Below are 18,812 nucleotides of genomic sequence, written 5' to 3'. Positions count from 1 at the left end.
AAACATCTGTATTAAACCTCTATACTAAACCTCCATATTAAACCTCTGTATTAAATCTCTATATTAAACCTCCATATTTAACCCCTATACTAAACCTCTATACTAAACCTCCATATTAAACCTCTATACTAAAGCTCTATATTAAACCTCCATATTTAACCTCCATATTAAACCTCTATACTAAACCTCCATATTAAACCTAGTTATTAAACCTCTATATTAAACCTCTATACTAAACCTCCATATTAAACCTCCATACTAAACCCCTATACTAAACCTCCATATTAAACCTCTATATTAAACCTCTATACTAAACCTCCATATTAAACCTAGTTATTAAACCTCTATAGAAAACCTCTACAAACCTCCATATTCAACCTCTATATTAAACCTCTATCCTAAACCTCTATACTAAACCTAGATATTAAACCTCTGTATTAAACCTCTGTATTAAACCTCCATATTAAACCCCTATACTAAACCTCTATATTAAATCTCCATATTAAACCTCTATACTAAACCTCCATATTAAACCTCCATATTAAACCTCCATAATAAACCTCTATACTAAACCTAGATATTAAACCTCTATATTAAACCTCTATATTAAACCTCCATATTAAACCCCTATACTAAACCTCTATATTAAATCTCCATATTAAACCTCTATACTAAACCTCCATATTAAACCTCCATATTAAACCTCTATACTAAACCTCCATACTAAACCTCTATACTAAACCTCCATATTAAACCTCTATACTAAACCTCCTTATTAAACCTCCATATTAAACCTCCATACTAAACCTCTATACTAAACCTCCATATTTAAACTCTATACTAAACCTCTATACTAAACCTCCATATTTAACCTCTATTCTAAACCCCTATACTAAACCTAGATATTAAACATCTGTATTAAACCTCTATACTAAACCTCCATATTAAACCTCTGTATTAAACCTCTATATTAAACCTCCATATTTAACCCCTATACTAAACCTCTATACTAAACCTCCATATTAAACCTCTATACTAATGCTCTATATTAAACCTCCATATTTAACCTCCATATTAAACCTCTATACTAAACCTCCATATTAAACCTAGTTATTAAACCTCTATATTAAACCTCTATACTAAACCTCCATATTAAACCTCCATACTAAACCCCTATACTAAACCTCTATATTAAATCTCCATATTAAACCTCTATACTAAACCTCCATATTAAACCTCTATACTCAATCTCTATATTAAACCTCCATATTTAACCTCTATATTAAACCTCTATACTAAACCTCCATATTAAAACTCTATATTCAACCTCTATATTAAACCTCCACATTAAACCTCCATAGTAAACCCCTATACTAAACCTCCATACTAAACCTCCATATTGAACCTCCATATTAAACCTCCATATTAAACCTCTATACTAAACCTCCATATTAAACCTGGATATTAAACCTCTATACTAAACCTCTATACTAAACCTAGGTATTAAACCTCCATATTAAACCTCTATACTAAACCTCCATATTAAACCTCTATACTAAACCTAGATATTAAACATCTGTATTAAACCTCTATACTAAACCTCCATATTAAACCTCTATACTAAACCTCTATACTAAACCTCCATATTAAACCTCTATACCAAACCTCCTTATTAAACCTCCATATTAAACCTCCATACTAAACCTCTATATTTAACCTCTATACTAAACCTCTATACTAAACCTCCATATTTAACCTCTATTCTAAACCCCTATACTAAACCTAGATATTAAACATCTGTATTAAACCTCTACACTAAACCTCCATATTAAACCTCTGTATTAAACCTCTATATTAAACCTCCATATTAAACCCCTATACTAAACCTCTATATTAAATCTCCATAGTAAACCTCTATACTAAACCTCCATACTAAACCTCCATACTAAACCTCCATATTAAACCTCTATACTAAACCTCCATATTAAACCCCTATACTAAACCTCTATATTAAATCTCCATAGTAAACCTCTATACTAAACCTCTATACTAAACCCCTATACTAAACATAGATATTAAACATCTGTATTAAACCTCTATACTAAACCTCCATATTAAACCTCTGTATTAAACCTCTATATTAAACCTCCATATTAAACCCCTATACTAAACCTCTATATTAAATCTCCATAGTAAACCTCTATACTAAACCTCCATATTAAACCTCGATATTAAACCTCCATATTAAACCTCCATACTAAACCTCCATACTAAACCTCCATATTAAACCTCTATACTAAACCTCCATATTAAACCTCCATATTAAACCTCTATACTAAACCTGGATATTAAACATCTGTATTAAACCTCTATACTAAACCTCCATATTAAACCCCTATACTAAACCTCTATTTTAAATCTCCATATTTAACCTCTATATTAAATCTCCATAGTAAACCTCTATACTAAACCTCTATACTAAACCCCTATACTAAACATAGATATTAAACATCTGTATTAAACCTCTATACTAAACCTCCATATTAAACCTCTGTATTAAACCTCTATACTAAACCTCCATATTAAACCCCTATACTAAACCTCTATTTTAAATCTCCATATTTAACCTCTATATTAAACCTCTATACTAAACCTCTATACTAAACCTCCATATTGAACCTCCATATTAAACCTCCATATTAAACCTCCATATTAAACCTCCATATTAAACCTCTATACTAAACCTCTATACTAAACCTCTCTAAACCTCTAAACCAGTTCATGATCAACCTGCTAGCCTGCTGTGTTGTACTGTTGTTATTATTCGGTTGTCTTGGTAACAACCTAATAATACTCCTCAGCACACATTAGCTTCCTGTGAGGGAGAAACCTAGAGCCAGCCTGTCAGTTAGTGGTTAGGCTAGCGTTTAGCAACTTCTGCAGAACACCAACCAAAGCAGCAATGGGTTATGTCAACAGCACCTCTTTTAGCTATGCCTCAATACCAACTAGTAAATAGCAACTTTATAAAATAGATGTTCAGAGGATGTTGTGACTATGCAGCTCAGAAATAGAACACAAACATCCCATTCCGAGCTCATGCTCTCTTTTCTTCTCTCTCTTTCTGACACTATTTTATTTTATTTTTCTCTAGTTTCACATTTACATTTCACAGTGACAAAAAGGGAAGTGTTTAAAATATCTTGCATTTGTCTCAGATGCATTACTCAATTCTCTCAGTATTTAAGACAAACCAGTTATCCCATAGAGAAATATTACACTGCTCACTTCCGCATACTCTCGCTCTCGCTCTCCCTCCCTCTCTCTCTCCCTCTCTCCCTCTCTCCCCCTCCCTCTCTCCCTCCCTCCCTCCCTCCCTCCCTCCCTCCCTCCCTCCCTCCCTCCCTCCCTCCCTCCCTCCCTCCCTCCCTCCCTCCCTCCCTCCCTCCCTCTCTCCCTCTCTCCCTCTCTCCCTCCTCCCTCTCTCCCTCTCTCCCTCCCTCTCCCTCTCCCTCCCTCTCTCCCTCTCTCCCTCCTCTCTCTCCCTCTCTCCCTCTCTCCCTCCCTCCCTCTCTCCCTCTCTCCCTCTCTCCCTCTCTCCCCTCCCTCCCTCTCTCCCTCCCTCTCTCCCTCTCTCCCTCCCTCCCTCCCTCCCCTCTCTCCCTCCCTCCCTCCCTCCCTCTCTCCCTCCCTCTCTCCCTCTCTCCCTCTCTCTCTCCCTCCCTCCCTCCCTCCCTCCCTCTCTCCCTCTCCCTCCCTCCCTCCCTCCCTCCCTCCCTCCCTCCCTCCCTCCCTCTCTCCCTCCCTCTCTCCCTCCCTCTCTCTCTCTCTCCCTCCCTCTCTCTCTCTCCCTCCCTCCCTCCCTCCCTCCCTCCCTCCCTCCCTCCCTCCCTCCCTCCCTCCCTCTCTCTCTCTCTCTCTCTCCCTCCTCTCTCTCCCTCCCTCCCTCCCTCCCTCTCTCCCTCCAGATTCTCTGAGGAGGTCTTCCTGTGAGTCTCAGGCGTTCCTCAAGGCCATACATTTCTACCGTCAGGAGAAAGGACACTATGAGTCCTGGGACATGCTGCTGGGCTGTGAGGAGCAGGTGATGCCCAACCCGCACATACACACACTGTTCAACACTTAGCATCTAGCCCACAACTCACTCTGAAACACACCCATGTTCGAAACACACTGAAACACACCCATGTTCAAAACACACTCTGAAACACACTCATGTTCGAATCACACACTGAAAACACCACACCCACTGAAACACACCCATGTTCGAAACACACACTGAAACACACCCATGTTCCCGAAACACACACTGAAACACACCCATGTTCAAACACACTGAAACACACCCATGTTCAAAACACACCTGAAACACACATGTTCAAAACACACTGAAACACACCCATGTTCGAAACACACTGAAACACCCATGTTGAATCACACACTGAAACACACCCATGTTCAAAACACACTGAAACACACCCATGTTCAAAACAGTTCAAAACACACTGAAACACACCCATGTTCGAAACACACTGAAACACACCCATGTTCGAAACAAACACACCCTGAACACACTGAAACACCCATGTTCAAAACACACTCTGAAACACACCCATGTTCGAAACACACTGAAACACACCCATGTTCGAAACACACTCTGAAACACACCCATGTTCGAAACACACTGAAACACACCCATGTTCGAAACACACTGAAACACACCCATGTTCGAAACACACTCTGAAACACACCCATGTTCGAAACACACTGAAACACACCCATGTTCGAAACACACACTGAAACACACCCATGTTCGAAACACACTCTGAAACACACCCATGTTCGAAACACACTCTGAAACACACCCATGTTTGAAACACACTCTGAAACACACTCTGAAAACACTCTGAAACACACTCTGAAACACACCCATGTTCGAAACACACTCTGAAACACACTCTGAAACACACTCATGCACACTTAAACACAAACGCACACACCGACTTGTTTCCAGGGGAAAATCCGAGACAGAGGGAGACAGTTTGTGTGAGTGTGTGCTGCTTCTGTTAAGTGGGCTGTTGTCATCTCATCACACACACAGAGCCTGACTCACGAAGCTGCCGATGCCAACCAAGAGAGCCACGAGAGGAAACTCTGACTCGGACTCTAAAGCCCCATTTATACCTGGTTCTAACATGAGTCCTTCGTCCTGTTCTTGTCCACATTCTGATTGTGCCCACATTTTTAGACATGTGTAGACAATTAAAAGAATCATTGTGATCTGATCTTCCTGAGCGCCTCCGGTGGTACTCAGGGATGCATTGTGTCTGGATATCTGACAAGGTTAGACGGATCTGGAGAGCGAAACCATTTCAATCATAATTAATTGACAGGTGATACCATTGACTTCCCTGCTGAAAAAAAACAGGATAAACTAGCATAGGATGGTGACCAGCCTTTGTTGTGTTTTTGCCAGTGGTGGAAAAAGTGCTACATTTTTATACTTGAGTAAAAGTAAAGATACCTGAATAGAAAATGACTCAAGTAAAAGTAAAAGTCACCCAGTAAAATACGACTTCAGTAAAAGTTTTTTAAAAAGTATTTGGTTTAAAAAAAACGTAAGTATCGAAAGTAAATGTAATTGTTAAAATATACTTAGTTATCAAAAGTAAAAGTCCAACTATAAATCATTTCACATTCTTTATATTAAACAAACCAAATGCCAAACCCCCCAAACCTTCTTAACACCCTCCGCTCGCTGAACCTGGAAACCAGCCGCACCAATGTGTCGGTGGAAACACCGTTCAGTTGACGACTGAGGTCAGCCTGCAGGCGACCGGTCCACCACAAGGAGTCACTAGTGTGCGATGAACCAAGTAAAGCCCCGAAGGCTAAACCCTTCCCTAACCCAGACAACGCTGGACCAATTTTGCACCGCCCTATGGTACTTCCAATCACGGTCGGTTGGGAAACAGCCCGGGATTGAACCCGGGTTTGTTGTGACACCTCTAGCACTGAGATGCGGTGCCTTAAACCGCCGCGCCACTTTCGGGAGGCCCACAAATTAAGCATTTGTATTTCTTGAGTCCACCAGATCAGAGACAGTAGGACTGACCAGGGATGTTCTCTGTTTAGTGAGTCAACCAGATCAGAGACAGTATGGATGACCAGGGATGTTCTCTGTTTAGTGAGTCCACCAGATCAGAGACAGTAGAGATGACCAGGGATGTTCTCTGTTTAGTGAGTCCTCCAGATCAGAGGCAGTAGGGACGACCAGGGATGTTCTCTGTTTAGTGAGTCCTCCAGATCAGAGGCAGTAGAGATGACCAGGGATGTTCTCTGTTTAGTGAGTCCTCCAGATCAGAGGCAGTAGGGACGACCAGGGATGTTCTCTGTTTAGTGAGTCCTCCAGATCAGAGGCAGTAGGGACGACCAGGGATGTTCTCTGTTTAGTGAGTGCTCCAGATCAGAGGCAGTAGGGATGACCAGGGATGTTCTCTGTTTAGTGAGTCCACCAGATCAGAGACAGTAGGGATGACCAGGGATGTTCTCTGTTTAGTGAGTCCTCCAGATCAGAGGCTAGTAGGGATGACCAGGGATGTTTTCTGTTTAGTGAGTCCTCCAGATCAGAGGCAGTAGGGATGACCAGGGATGTTCTCTGTTTAGTGAGTCCTCCAGATCAGAGGCAGTAGGGATGACCAGGGATGTTCTCTGTTTAGTGAGTCCTCCAGATCAGAGGCAGTAGGGGATGACCAGGGATGTTCTCTGTTTAGTGAGTCCTCCAGATCAGAGGCAGTAGGGATGACCAGGGATGTTCTCTGTTTAGTGAGTCCTCCAGATCAGAGGCAGTAGGGACGACCAGGGATGTTCTCTGTTAGTGAGTCCTCCAGATCAGAGGCAGTAGGGACGACCAGGGATGTTCTCTGTTTAGTGAGTCCACCAGATCAGAGGCAGTGGGGATGACCAGGGACGTTCTCTGTTTAGTGAGTCCTCCAGATCAGAGGCAGTAGGGACGACCAGGGATGTTCTCTGTTTAGTGAGTCCTCCAGATCTGAGGCAGTAGGGATGACCAGGGATGTTCTCTGTTTAGTGAGTCCTCCAGATCAGAGGCAGTAGGGATGACCAGGGATGTTCTCTGTTTAGTGAGTCCTCCAGATCAGAGACAGTAGGGATGACCAGGGATGTTCTCTGTTTAGTGAGTCCTCCAGATCAGAGGCAGTAGGGATGACCAGGGATGTTCTCTGTTTAGTGAGTCCACCAGATCAGAGACAGTAGGGATGACCAGGGATGTTCTCTGTTTAGTGAGTCCTCCAGATCAGAGGCAGTAGGGATGACCAGGGATGTTCTCTGTTTAGTGAGTCCTCCAGATCAGAGGCAGTAGGGATGACCAGGGATGTTCTCTGTTTAGTGAGTCCTCCAGATCAGAGGCAGTAGGGTTGACCAGGGATGTTCTCTGTTTAGTGAGTCCTCCAGATCAGAGGCAGTAGGGATGACCAGGGATGTTCTCTTGATAAGTGTGTAACCTGGACTATTTTCCTGTCCGGCTCAGCATTCAAAATGCAACGAGTACTTTTGGGTGCCAGGGAAAATGTATGGAGTAAAACATACATTAATTTCTTTAGGAATGTAATGAAGAAAACAATTATTTTTGTCAAAAATATAATTAGTAAAGTAAACTACAGATACCCCAAAGTATTTTTACTTAAGTACGTTACACCACTGGTTTTTGGTGGTGACCAGCCTTCGTTATGTTTTTAGTGGTGACCAGCCTTCACTGTATTTTGGTGTTGACCAGCCTTCACTGTATTTTAGGTGGTGACCAGCCTTCACTGTATTTTAGGTGGTGACCAGCCTTCACTGTATTTTAGTGGTGACCAGCGTTATTTTTAGTTTTTGTATTTTAGTGGTGACCAGCCTTCGTTATGTTTTTAGTGGTGACCAGCCTTCACTGTATTTTAGGTGGTGACCAGCCTTCACTGTATTTTAGGTGGTGACCAGCCTTCACTGTATTTTAGGTGGTGACCAGCCTTCACTGTATTTCTAGTGGTGACCAGCCTTCGTTATGTTTTTAGTGGTGACCAGCCTTCGTTATGTTTTTAGTGGTGACCAGCCTTCACTGTATTTTAGGTGGTGACCAGCCTTCACTGTATTTTGGTGGTGACCAGCCTTCACTGTATTTCTAGTGGTGACCAGCCTTCGTCATGTTTTTAGTGGTGACCAGCCTTCGTTATGTTTTTAGTGGTGACCAGCCTTCGTTATGTTTTTAGTGGTGACCAGCCTTCGTTGTATTTTTGGTGGTGACCAGCCTTCGTTATGTTTTTGGTGGTGACCAGCCTTCGTTATGTTTTTGGTGGTGACCAGCCTTCGTTATGTTTTTAGTGGTGACCAGCTTCGTTATGTTTTTAGTGGTGACCAGCCTTCACTGTTTTTTATGGTTTACTGGTGGTGACCAGCCTTCGTTATGTTTTTGGTGGTGACCAGCCATCACTGTATTATGTGACCAGCCTTTACTGGTGGTGACCAGCCTTTGTTATGTTTTTAGTGGTGACCAGCGTTATGTTTTTAGTGGTTTTGTTATTTTTGGTGGTGACCAGCCTTCACTGTATTTTTGTGGTGACCAGCCTTCGTTATGTTTTTGGTGGTGACCAGCCTTAACTGTATTTTTGGTGGTGACCATTTATTTTTGGTGGTGACCAGCCTTCATTATGTTTTTAGTGGTGACCAGCTTTCGTTATGCTTTTAGTGGTGACCAGCCATCACTGTATTTTTGGTGGTGACCAGCCTTTGTTATGTTTATGGTGGTGACCAGCCTTCATTATGTTTTTAGTGGTGACCAGCCTTCGTTATGCTTTTAGTGGTGACCAGCCTTCCCTGTATTTTGGTGGTGACCAGCCTTCGTTATGTTTTTTGTGGTGACCACCCTTCACTGTATTTTAGGTGGTGACCAGCCTTCGTTATGTTTTTGGTGGTGACCAGCCATCACTGTATTTTGGGTGGTGACCAGCCTTCACTGTATTTTTGGTGGTGACCAGCCTTCGTCATGTTTTTGGTGGTGACCAGCCTTCGTTATGTTTTTGGTGGTGACCAGCCTTCACTGTATTTTTGATGGTGACCAGCCTTCACTGTATTTTAGGTGGTGACCAGCCTTCGTTATGTTTTTTGGTGATGTTTTTGGTGGTGACCAGCCTTCACTGTATTTTTGGTGGTGACCAGCCTTCACTGTATTTTTGGTGGTGACCAGCCTTCATTATGTTTTTAGGTGGTGACCAGCCTTCGTTATGTTTTTGGTGGTGACCAGCCATCACTGTATTTTGTTATGACCTTTTAGTATTTTTGGTGTGACCAGCCTTCGTCATGTTTTTGGTTTTTGTATTTTTGGTGGTGACCAGCCTTCGTTATGTTTTTAGTTTTTGGTGGTGACCAGCCTTCACTGTATTTTTAGTGGTGACCAGCCTTCGTCATGTTTTTGGTGGTTACCAGCCTTAACTGTATTTTTGGTGGTGACCAGCCTTTTATGTTTTTGGTGGTGACCAGCCTTCATTATGTTTTTAGTGGTGACCAGCTTTTGTTATGTTTTAGTGGTGACCAGCCATCACTGTATTTTTGGTGGTGACCAGCCTTTGTTATGTTTATGGTGGTGACCAGCCTTCATTATGTTTTTAGTGGTGACCAGCCTTCGTTATGCTTTTAGTGGTGACCAGCCTTCGCTGTATTTTTGGTGGTGACCAGCCTTCGTTATGTTTTTCGTGGTGACCAGCCTTCACTGTATTTTAGGTGGTGACCAGCCTTCGTTATGTTTTTGGTGGTGACCAGCCTTCACTGTATTTTTGGTGGTGACCAGCCTTCGTCATGTTTTTGGTGGTTACCAGCCTTAACTGTATTTTTGGTGGTGACCAGCCTTCACTGTATTTTTGGTGGTGACCAGCCTTCATTATGTTTTTGGTTTACTGTATTTTTGGTGGTGACCAGCCTTCATTATGTGACCAGCCTTTTTGGTGGTGACCAGCTTGTTTTGGTGGTTCACTGTATTTTTTTAGTGGAGACCAGCCTTCGTTATGTTTTTAGTGGTGACCAGCCTTTGTTATGCTTTTAGTGGTGACCAGCCTTCACTGTATTTTTTGTGGTGACCAGCCTTTGTTATGTTTTTAGCGGTGACCACCCTTCACTGTATTTTTAGTGGTGACCAGCCTTCGTCATGTTTTTGGTGGTTACCAGCCTTAACTGTATTTTTGGTGGTGACCAGCCTTTTATGTTTATGGTGGTGACCAGCCTTCATTATGTTTTTAGTGGTGACCAGCTTTCGTTATGCTTTTAGTGGTGACCAGCCATCACTGTATTTTTGGTGGTGACCAGCCTTTGTTATTTTTTGGTGGTGACCAGCCTTCATTATGTTTTTAGTGGTGACCAGCCTTCGTTATATTTTTAGTGGTGACCAGCCTTCACTGTATTTTTGGTGGTGACCAGCCTTCGTTATGTTTTTTTTCTGTATGTTTTGGGTGGTGACCAGCCTTCACTGTATTTTAGGTGGTGACCAGCCTTCGTTATGTTTTTGGTGGTGACCAGCCATCACTGTATTTTTGGTGGTGACCAGCCTTCGTCATGTTTTTGGTGGTTACCAGCCTTAACTGTATTTTTGGTGGTGACCAGCCTTCACTGTATTTTTGGTGGTGACCAGTCTTTACTGTATTTTTGGTGGTGACCAGCCTTCATTATGTTTTTGGTGGTGACCAGCTTCGTTATGTTTTTAGTGGAGACCAGCCTTCGTTATGCTTTTAGTGGTGACCAGCCTTTGTTATGCTTTTAGTGGTGACCAGCCTTCACTGTATTTTTTGTGGTGACCAGCCTTTGTTATGTTTTTAGCGGTGACCACCCTTCACTGTATTTTTAGTGGTGACCAGCCTTCGTCATGTTTTTGGTGGTTACCAGCCTTAACTGTATTTTTGGTGGTGACCAGCCTTTTATGTTTATGGTGGTGACCAGCCTTCATTATGTTTTTAGTGGTGACCAGCTTTCGTTATGCTTTTAGTGGTGACCAGCCATCACTGTATTTTTGGTGGTGACCAGCCTTTGTTATTTTTTTGGTGGTGACCAGCCTTCATTATGTTTTTAGTGGTGACCAGCCTTCGTTATGCTTTTAGTGGTGACCAGCCTTCACTGTATTTTTGGTGGTGACCAGCCATGTTTTTCGTTATGTTTTTGGTGGTGACCAGCCTTCACTGTATTTTAGGTGGTGACCAGCCTTCGTTATGTTATTTTTGGTGGTGACCAGCCTTCACTGTATTTTTGGTGGTGACCAGCCTTCGTCATGTTTTTTGGTGGTTACCACCCTTCACTTAACTGGTGACCAGCCTTCGTTATGTTTTTGGTGGTGACCAGCCTTCACTGTATTTTTGGTGGTGACCAGCCTTTACTGTATTTTTGGTGGTTGACCAGCCTTCATTATGTTTTTGGTGGTGACCAGCCTTCCGTTATGTTTTTGGTGTTGACCAGCCTTCACTGTATTTGTGATGGTGACCAGCCTTCACTGTATTTTAGGTGGTGACCAGCCTTCGTTATGTTTTTGGTGGTGACCAGCCATCACTGTATTTTGGGTGGTGACCAGCCTTCACTGTATTTTTGGTGGTGACCAGCCTTCATTATGTTTTTCGTGGAGACCAGCCTTCGTTATGTTTTTAGTGGTGACCAGCCTTTGTTATGCTTTTAGTGGTGACCAGCCTTCACTGTATTTTTTGTGGTGACCAGCCTTCGTCATGTTTTTGGTGGTTACCAGCCTTCATTATGTTTTTAGTGGTGACCAGCCTTCGTTATGTTTTTGGTGGTGACCAGCCATCACTGTATTTTTGGTGGTGACCAGCCTTCACTGTATTTTTGGTGGTGACCAGCCTTTAGTGTATTTTTGGTGGTGACCAGCCTTCATTATGTTTTTGGTGGTGACCAGCTTCGTTATGTTTTTGGTGTTGACCAGGCTTCACTGTATTTTTGATGGTGACCAGCCTTCACTGTATTTTAGGTGGTGACCAGCCTTCGTTATGTTTTTGGTGGTGACCAGCCATCACTGTATTTTGGGTGGTGAACAGCCTTCACTGTATTTTTAGTCGTGACCAGCCTTCACTGTATTTTTAGTGGTGACCAGCCTTCACTGTATTTTTGGTGGTGACCAGCCTTCGTTATGTTTTTGGTGGTGACCAGCCTTCACTGTATTTTTGGTGGTGACCAGCCTTCATTATGTTTTTAGTGGAGACCAGCCTTCGTTATGTTTTTAGTGGTGACCAGCCTTTGTTATGCTTTGAGTGGTGACCAGCCTTCACTGTATTTTTTGTGGTGACCAGCCTTCGTTATGTTTTTAGCGGTGACCACCCTTCACTGTATTTTTAGTGGTGACCAGCCTTCGTCATGTTTTTGGTGGTTACCAACCTTAACTGTATTTTTGGTGGTGACCAGCCTTCACTGTATTTTTGGTGGTGACCAGCCTTCACTGTGTTTTTGGTGGTAACCAACCTTTACTGTGTTTTTGGTGGTGACCAGCCTTCACTGTATTTTTGGTGGTAACCAACCTTCACTGTGTTTTTGGTGGTGACCAGCCTTCACTGTATTTTTGGTGGTGACCGGCCTTCGTTATGTTTTTGGTGGTGACCAGCCTTCACTGTATTTTTGGTGGTGACCAGCCTTCATTATGTTTTTAGTGGAGACCAGCCTTCGTTATGTTTTTAGTGGTGACCAGCCTTTTTTATGCTTTTAGTGGTGTCCAGCCTTCACTGTATTTTTGGTGGTGACCAGCCTTCGTTATGTTTTTAGCGGTGACCACCCTTCACTGTATTTTTAGTGGTGACCAGCATTTACTGTATTTTTGGTGGTGACCAGCCTTCGTTATGTTTTTGGTGGTGACCAGCTTCGTTATGTTTTTGGTGGTGACCAGCCTTTACTGTATTTTTGGTGGTGACCAGCCTTTGTTATGTTTTTGGTGGTGACCAGCTTCGTTATGTTTTTGGTGGTGACCAGCTTCGTTATGTTTTTGGTGGTGACCAGCCTTTACTGTATTTTTGGTGGTGACCAGCTTCGTTATGTTTTTGGTGGTGACCAGCCTTTACTGTATTTTTGGTGGTGACCAGCCTTTGTTATGTTTTTGGTGGTGACCAGCCTTCATTATGTTTTTGGTGGTGACCAGCCTTCACTGTATTTTTGTTGGTGACCAGCCTTCGTTATGTTTTTGGTGGTGACCAGCTTTCACTGTATTTTTGGTGGTGACCATCCTTCACTGTATTTTAGGTGGTGACCAGCCTTTGTTATTTTTTTAGTGGTGACCAGCCTTAACTGTATTTTTATTGCGACCAGCCTTTGTTATGTTTTTAGTGGTGACCACCCTTCGCTGTATTTTTAATGGTGACCAGCCTTCGTTATGTTTTTAGTGGTGACCAGCCTTCACTGTATTTTTGGTGGTGACCAGCCTTTGTTATGTTTTTAGTGGTGACCAGCCTTCACTGTATTTTTGGTGGTGACCAGCCTTCACTGTATTTTTGGTGGTGACCAGCCTTCACTGTATTTCTAGTGGTGACCAGCCTCCGTTATGTTTTTAGTGGTGACCAGCCTTCACTGTATTTTTGGTGGCTGTTTTTTGACCAGCCTTCACTGTATTTTTGGTGGTGACCAGCCTTCACTGTATTTCTAGTGGTGACCAGCCTTCGTTATGTTTTTAGTGGTGACCAGCCTTCACTGTATTTTTGGTGGTAACCAGCCTTCGTTATGTTTTTGGTAGTGGCCACATTTGCAGTCCTCATGCCTCCTTGCAGCATGCCTAAGGCACGTTCACGCAGATGAGCAGGGACCCTGGGTATCTTTCTTTTGGTGTTTTTCAGAGTCAGTAGAAAGGCCTCTTTAGTGTCCTCTAAGTTTTCATAACTGTGACCTTAATTGCCTACCGTCTGTAAGCTGTTAGTGTCTTAATGACCGTTCCACAGGTGCATGTTCATTCATTGTTTATGGTCCATTGAACAAGCATGGGAAACAGTGTTTAAACCCTTTACAATGAAGATCTGTGAAGTTATTTGGATTTTTATGAATTATCTTTGAAAGACAGGGTCCTGAAAAAGGGACGTTTCTTTTTTTGCTGAGTTCATAACCGTATGTCATGCTTTATAAAGGGTTCATAAATGTGACATAACCACCTATGTCAAATGTGACATAACCCATCATGTTGAATATGATATAAACATGTGCTGAAGGATGAGCTGAACATAGAACATTACACAGGGCTGTGAATAGTGTAGCTGGTCCCTTACCTCTCTTATATAGAACATTACACAGGGCTGTGAATAGTGTAGCTGGTCCCTTACCTCTCTTATATAGAACATTACACAGGGCTGTGAATAGTGTAGCTGGTCCCTTACCTCTCTTATATAGTACATTACACAGGGCTGTGAATAGTGTAGCTGGTCCCTGAGCTGGTCCCTTACCTCTCTTATATAAAACATTACACAGGGCTGTGAATAGTGTAGCTGGTCCCTTACCTCTCCTATATAGAACATTACACAGGGCTGTGAATAGTGTAGCTGGTCCCTGAGCTGGTCCCTTACCTCTCTTATATAAAACATTACACAGGGCTGTGAATAGTGTAGCTGGTCCCTTACCTCTCTTATATAGAACATTACACAGGGCTGTGAATAGTGTAGCTGGTCCCTGAGCTGGTCCCTTACCTCTCTTATATAAAACATTACACAGGGCTGTGAATAGTGTAGCTGGTCCCTGAGCTGGTCCCTTACCTCTCTTATATAAAACATTACACAGGGCTGTGAATAGTGTAGCTGGTCCCTGAGCTGGTCCCTTACCTCTCTTATATAGAACATTACACAGGGCTGTGAATAGTGTAGCTGGTCCCTTACCTCTCTTATATAGAACATTACACAGGGCTGTGAATAGTGTAGCTGGTCCCTTACCTCTCCTATATAGAACATTACACAGGGCTGTGAATAGTGTAGCTGGTCCCTTACCTCTCTTATATATAACATTACACAGGGCTGTGAATAGTGTAGCTGGTCCCTGAGCTGGTCCCTTACCTCTCTTATATAGAACATTACACAGGGCTGTGAATAGTGTAGCTGGTCCCTTACCTCTCCTATATAGAACATTACACAGGGCTGTGAATAGTGTAGCTGGTCTCTGAGCTGGCAGATGGATGGTTCTTGCCTCTCTTCCTGCATGAGGTACTGCATGTTGGTTCCAACCTTAAAAGTAACAACAAAGAAAGTTAGTAGGTCTTTTAAGAAATGCCTTTGTCACCATCTGGATAAGGTCTGTGCTGCACCAGAAATACTCAAAAAGGCGCGTTCACACCTGAGCACAGGGCTAAGAGCCTCCTGAGCACAAGGCTAAGAGCCTCCTGAGCACAGGGCTAAGAGCCTCCTGAGCACAGGGCTAAGAGCCTCCTGAGCACGGGGCTAAGAGCCTCCTGAGCACGGGGCTAAGAGCCTTCTGAGCACGGGGCTAAGAGCCTCCTGAGCACAGGGCTAAGAGCCTCCTGAGCACAGGGCTAAGAGCCTCCTGAGCACAGGGCTAAGAGCCTCCTGAGCACAGGGCTAAGAGCCTCCTGAGCATGGGGCTAAGAGCCTCCTGAGCACAGGGCTAAGAGCCTCCTGAGCACAGGGCTAAGAGCCTCCTGAGCACAGGGCTAAGAGCCTCCTGAGCACAGGGCTAAGAGCCTCCTGAGCACAGGGCTAAGAGCCTCCTGAGCACAGGGCTAAGAGCCTCCTGAGCACAGGGCTAAGAGCCTCCTGAGCCTGGGGCTAAGCAAGTGTTCACACTTACACATTCTAAATTGGGCACCAACTTTATCCCAACCAACCTTACGCTCACAAATGGAAGTTTATTGTTTATGTCATATTTGACCAAGTGGCTTATGTCACATTTAACATTGGCGCATATGTCACACAGTTATGCCACATCTATGAACCCTTTATAAAGCGTGACATACGATTATAAATGATTTGAGCACTTATGTAGCTTCGTGAAGCCTTTATAAAGCATGACATACGGTTATAAATGATTTGTGCACTTATGTAGCTTCGTGAAGCCTTTATAAAGCATGACATACGGTTATAAATGATTTGTGCACTTATGTAGCTTTGTGAAGCCTTTATAAGCTGCACGTCGTTCAAAGCTGGACCCCTTATTTATATGAGTGGATATGAGTGTTAAATGCTAGTGCTAAAGTGCTAAATTACTAAAATATAATAATGACAAATGTATTTCTCAACTCCTGATATTGACCCACTTACACTCACCGGAGTATCTGACGTAGGTTTTGAAAAGGCACCCTCAAATAGGCTACCAATGTGGAAAATATGTTTGCCGTTATCTTTCTAGCTAATAGGCTATATTAGAGTTTACACTTCCTGTTCCAATTACACTGCATTCGGAAAGTATTCAGACCCCTTGACTCTTTCCACATTTTGTTACGTTACAGCCTTATTCTGAAATTAAAAATAAAATAAAAAATTCCCTTCATCAATCTACACACAAAGTAAAAACAGGTTTGTAAACATTTTTGCAAATTTATATGAATGAAAAACTGAAATATCACATTTAAATCAGTATTCAGACCCTTTACTCAGTAGTATTCAGACCCTTTACTCAGTAGTATTCAGACCCTTTACTCAGTAGTATTCAGACCCTTTACTCAGTAGTATTCAGACCCTTTACTCAGTAGTATTCAGACCCTTTACTCAGTAGTATTCAGACCCTTTACTCAGTAGTATTCAGACCCTTTACTCAGTAGTATTCAGACCCTTTACTCAGCAGTATTCAGACCCTTTACTCAGTAGTATTCAGACCCTTTACTCAGTAGTATTCAGACCCTTTACTCAGTAGTATTCAGACCCTTTACTCAGTAGTATTCAGACCCTTTACTCAGTAGTATTCAGACCCTTTACTCAGTAGTATTCAGACCCTTTACTCAGCAGTATTCAGACCCTTTACTCAGCAGTATTCAGACCCTTTACTCAGCAGTATTCAGACCCTTTACTCAGCAGTATTCAGACCCTTTACTCAGTACTTTGTTGAAGCACCATTGGCAGCGATTACAGCCCCGAGTATGATGGGTATGACGCTACAAGCTTGGTACACCTGTATTTGGGGAGTTTCTCCCATTCCTCTCTGCAGATCCTCTCACCCTCTGTCAGGTTGGATGGGGAGCGTCGCTGCACAGCTATTTTCACGTTTCTATTTTCACGTTTCTCCAGAGATGTTCGATCAGGTTCTTATTTATTTATTTATTTATTTGGCTCCTTTGCACATTCATCTACTGCACATCTACCATTCCAGTGTTTTACTTGCTATGTTGTATTGACTTCGCCCCTATGTATTGCCTTAACTCCCTTATCCTACCTCATTTGCTCACACTATATATGTATATATTTATATTTTTCTATTGACTGCATGTTTGTTTATTCCATGTGTAACTCTGTGTTGTTTGTGTCAAACTGCTTTGCCTTATTCTTGACCAGGTCACAGTTGTAAAGGAGAACTTGTTCTCAACTAGACTACCAATTAACACATTGTTTAAAAAGATTGATGAGGAAAATAACGTTTGATGGGTCGCAGGTTCGCCTGTTTACACACACAAAGAAAAATGAAGGGGTTCTTGTCAGGGGTTAGGGAGATATGTGGAACCATTATTATTATTTTTGCATATGAGGAAGGGTTATTTACTGGAAAATACCATATATTTGTGGAAAAATCAATGTGATTAACAAAGTTTATACATTTTTTAAACATTTTCGAAATAACATTTTATAAAATTCCAAATATTTTCAATTATTTTTTGCTAAAAAACAAGTCGCTAGTTGTAGCCAAGCCCATAAGCAAATAGGTAAACTGGGATATGACTTAAGAGTTAAACATACTATGTAACATGTACAGTATAGAGTATGTATAGGCTGGAAGTAGAAGCCTAAGTGTCGTTGTCCTCTAGTTTACTCCAATTAGGGAAGGGGTGGTAGGGTTAGGAGAACATAATAAAGGAAATATAAAAATATAAAAAATAAAATGTATATATATATATACTGTATATACAGTACCAGTCAAAAGTTTGGACACACCTACTCATTCAAGGGTTTTTCATTATTTTTACTATTTTTTACATTGTAGAATGATAGTGAAGACATCAAAACTATGAAATAACACATATGGAATCATGTAGTAACTAAAAAAGTGTTAACTAAAATATATTTGAGGTTTGAGATTCTTCAAAGTAGCCACCCCTGTCTTGATGGCGGCTAGCCTTTATGTACTTTGTTGGTTACTACATGATTCCATATATATTATTCTACAATGTAGAAAATATTCAAAATAAATAAAAACCCTTGGTCTGTCCAGATTACCGACTGGTTCAGGTTTGTCCAGATTACCGGTAGGTCCAGCTCTGTTCAGATTACCGGTTGGTCCAGCTCTGTCCAGATTACCGGCTGGTCCAGGTTTGTCCAGATTACCGGCAGGTCCAGCTCTGTCCAGATTACCGGTTGGTCTAGCTCTGTCCAGATTACCGGTTGGTCCAGCTCTGTCCAGATTACCGGTTGGTCCAGGTTTGTCCAGATTACCGGTTGGTCCAGGTTTGTCCAGATTACCGGTTGGTCCAGGTTTGTCCAGATTACCGGTTGGTCCAGGTTTGTCCAGATTACCGGTTGGTCCAGGTTTGTCTCAACTAAGAAAGCTCAGTCAGAGACCGGGAAACACTTCTGCTTCAGACTCAGACATTGTTTGGGTTGGACTCCAGTCTCTCATCACAAAGAAACATTGGAGAGACATTTATAGTCGGACTTTTC

At 42.4% G+C, this 18,812-nt stretch overlaps 1 protein-coding gene across 2 annotated transcripts in view; it reads left to right on the top strand.

The window, feature by feature from the left end:
- Positions 1–18,812, top strand: part of LOC112238592 (protein Niban 1) — a 70,949-nt gene that overhangs the window by 36,946 nt on the left and 15,191 nt on the right. For both annotated transcript variants that reach the window (XM_042329265.1, XM_042329266.1), the window contains exon 7: positions 3,969–4,084. In XM_042329265.1, coding sequence (XP_042185199.1) covers positions 3,969–4,084 — 116 coding nt within the window. The remainder of the gene's footprint in view (positions 1–3,968; positions 4,085–18,812) is intronic.

The sequence above is a fragment of the Oncorhynchus tshawytscha genome, linkage group LG10 (genome assembly GCF_018296145.1).
Source record: "Oncorhynchus tshawytscha isolate Ot180627B linkage group LG10, Otsh_v2.0, whole genome shotgun sequence".
NCBI lineage: Eukaryota > Metazoa > Chordata > Actinopteri > Salmoniformes > Salmonidae > Oncorhynchus > Oncorhynchus tshawytscha.
Note: the sequence above shows the minus strand (reverse complement) of the source record. Positions and strands in the feature narration are given on the sequence as shown.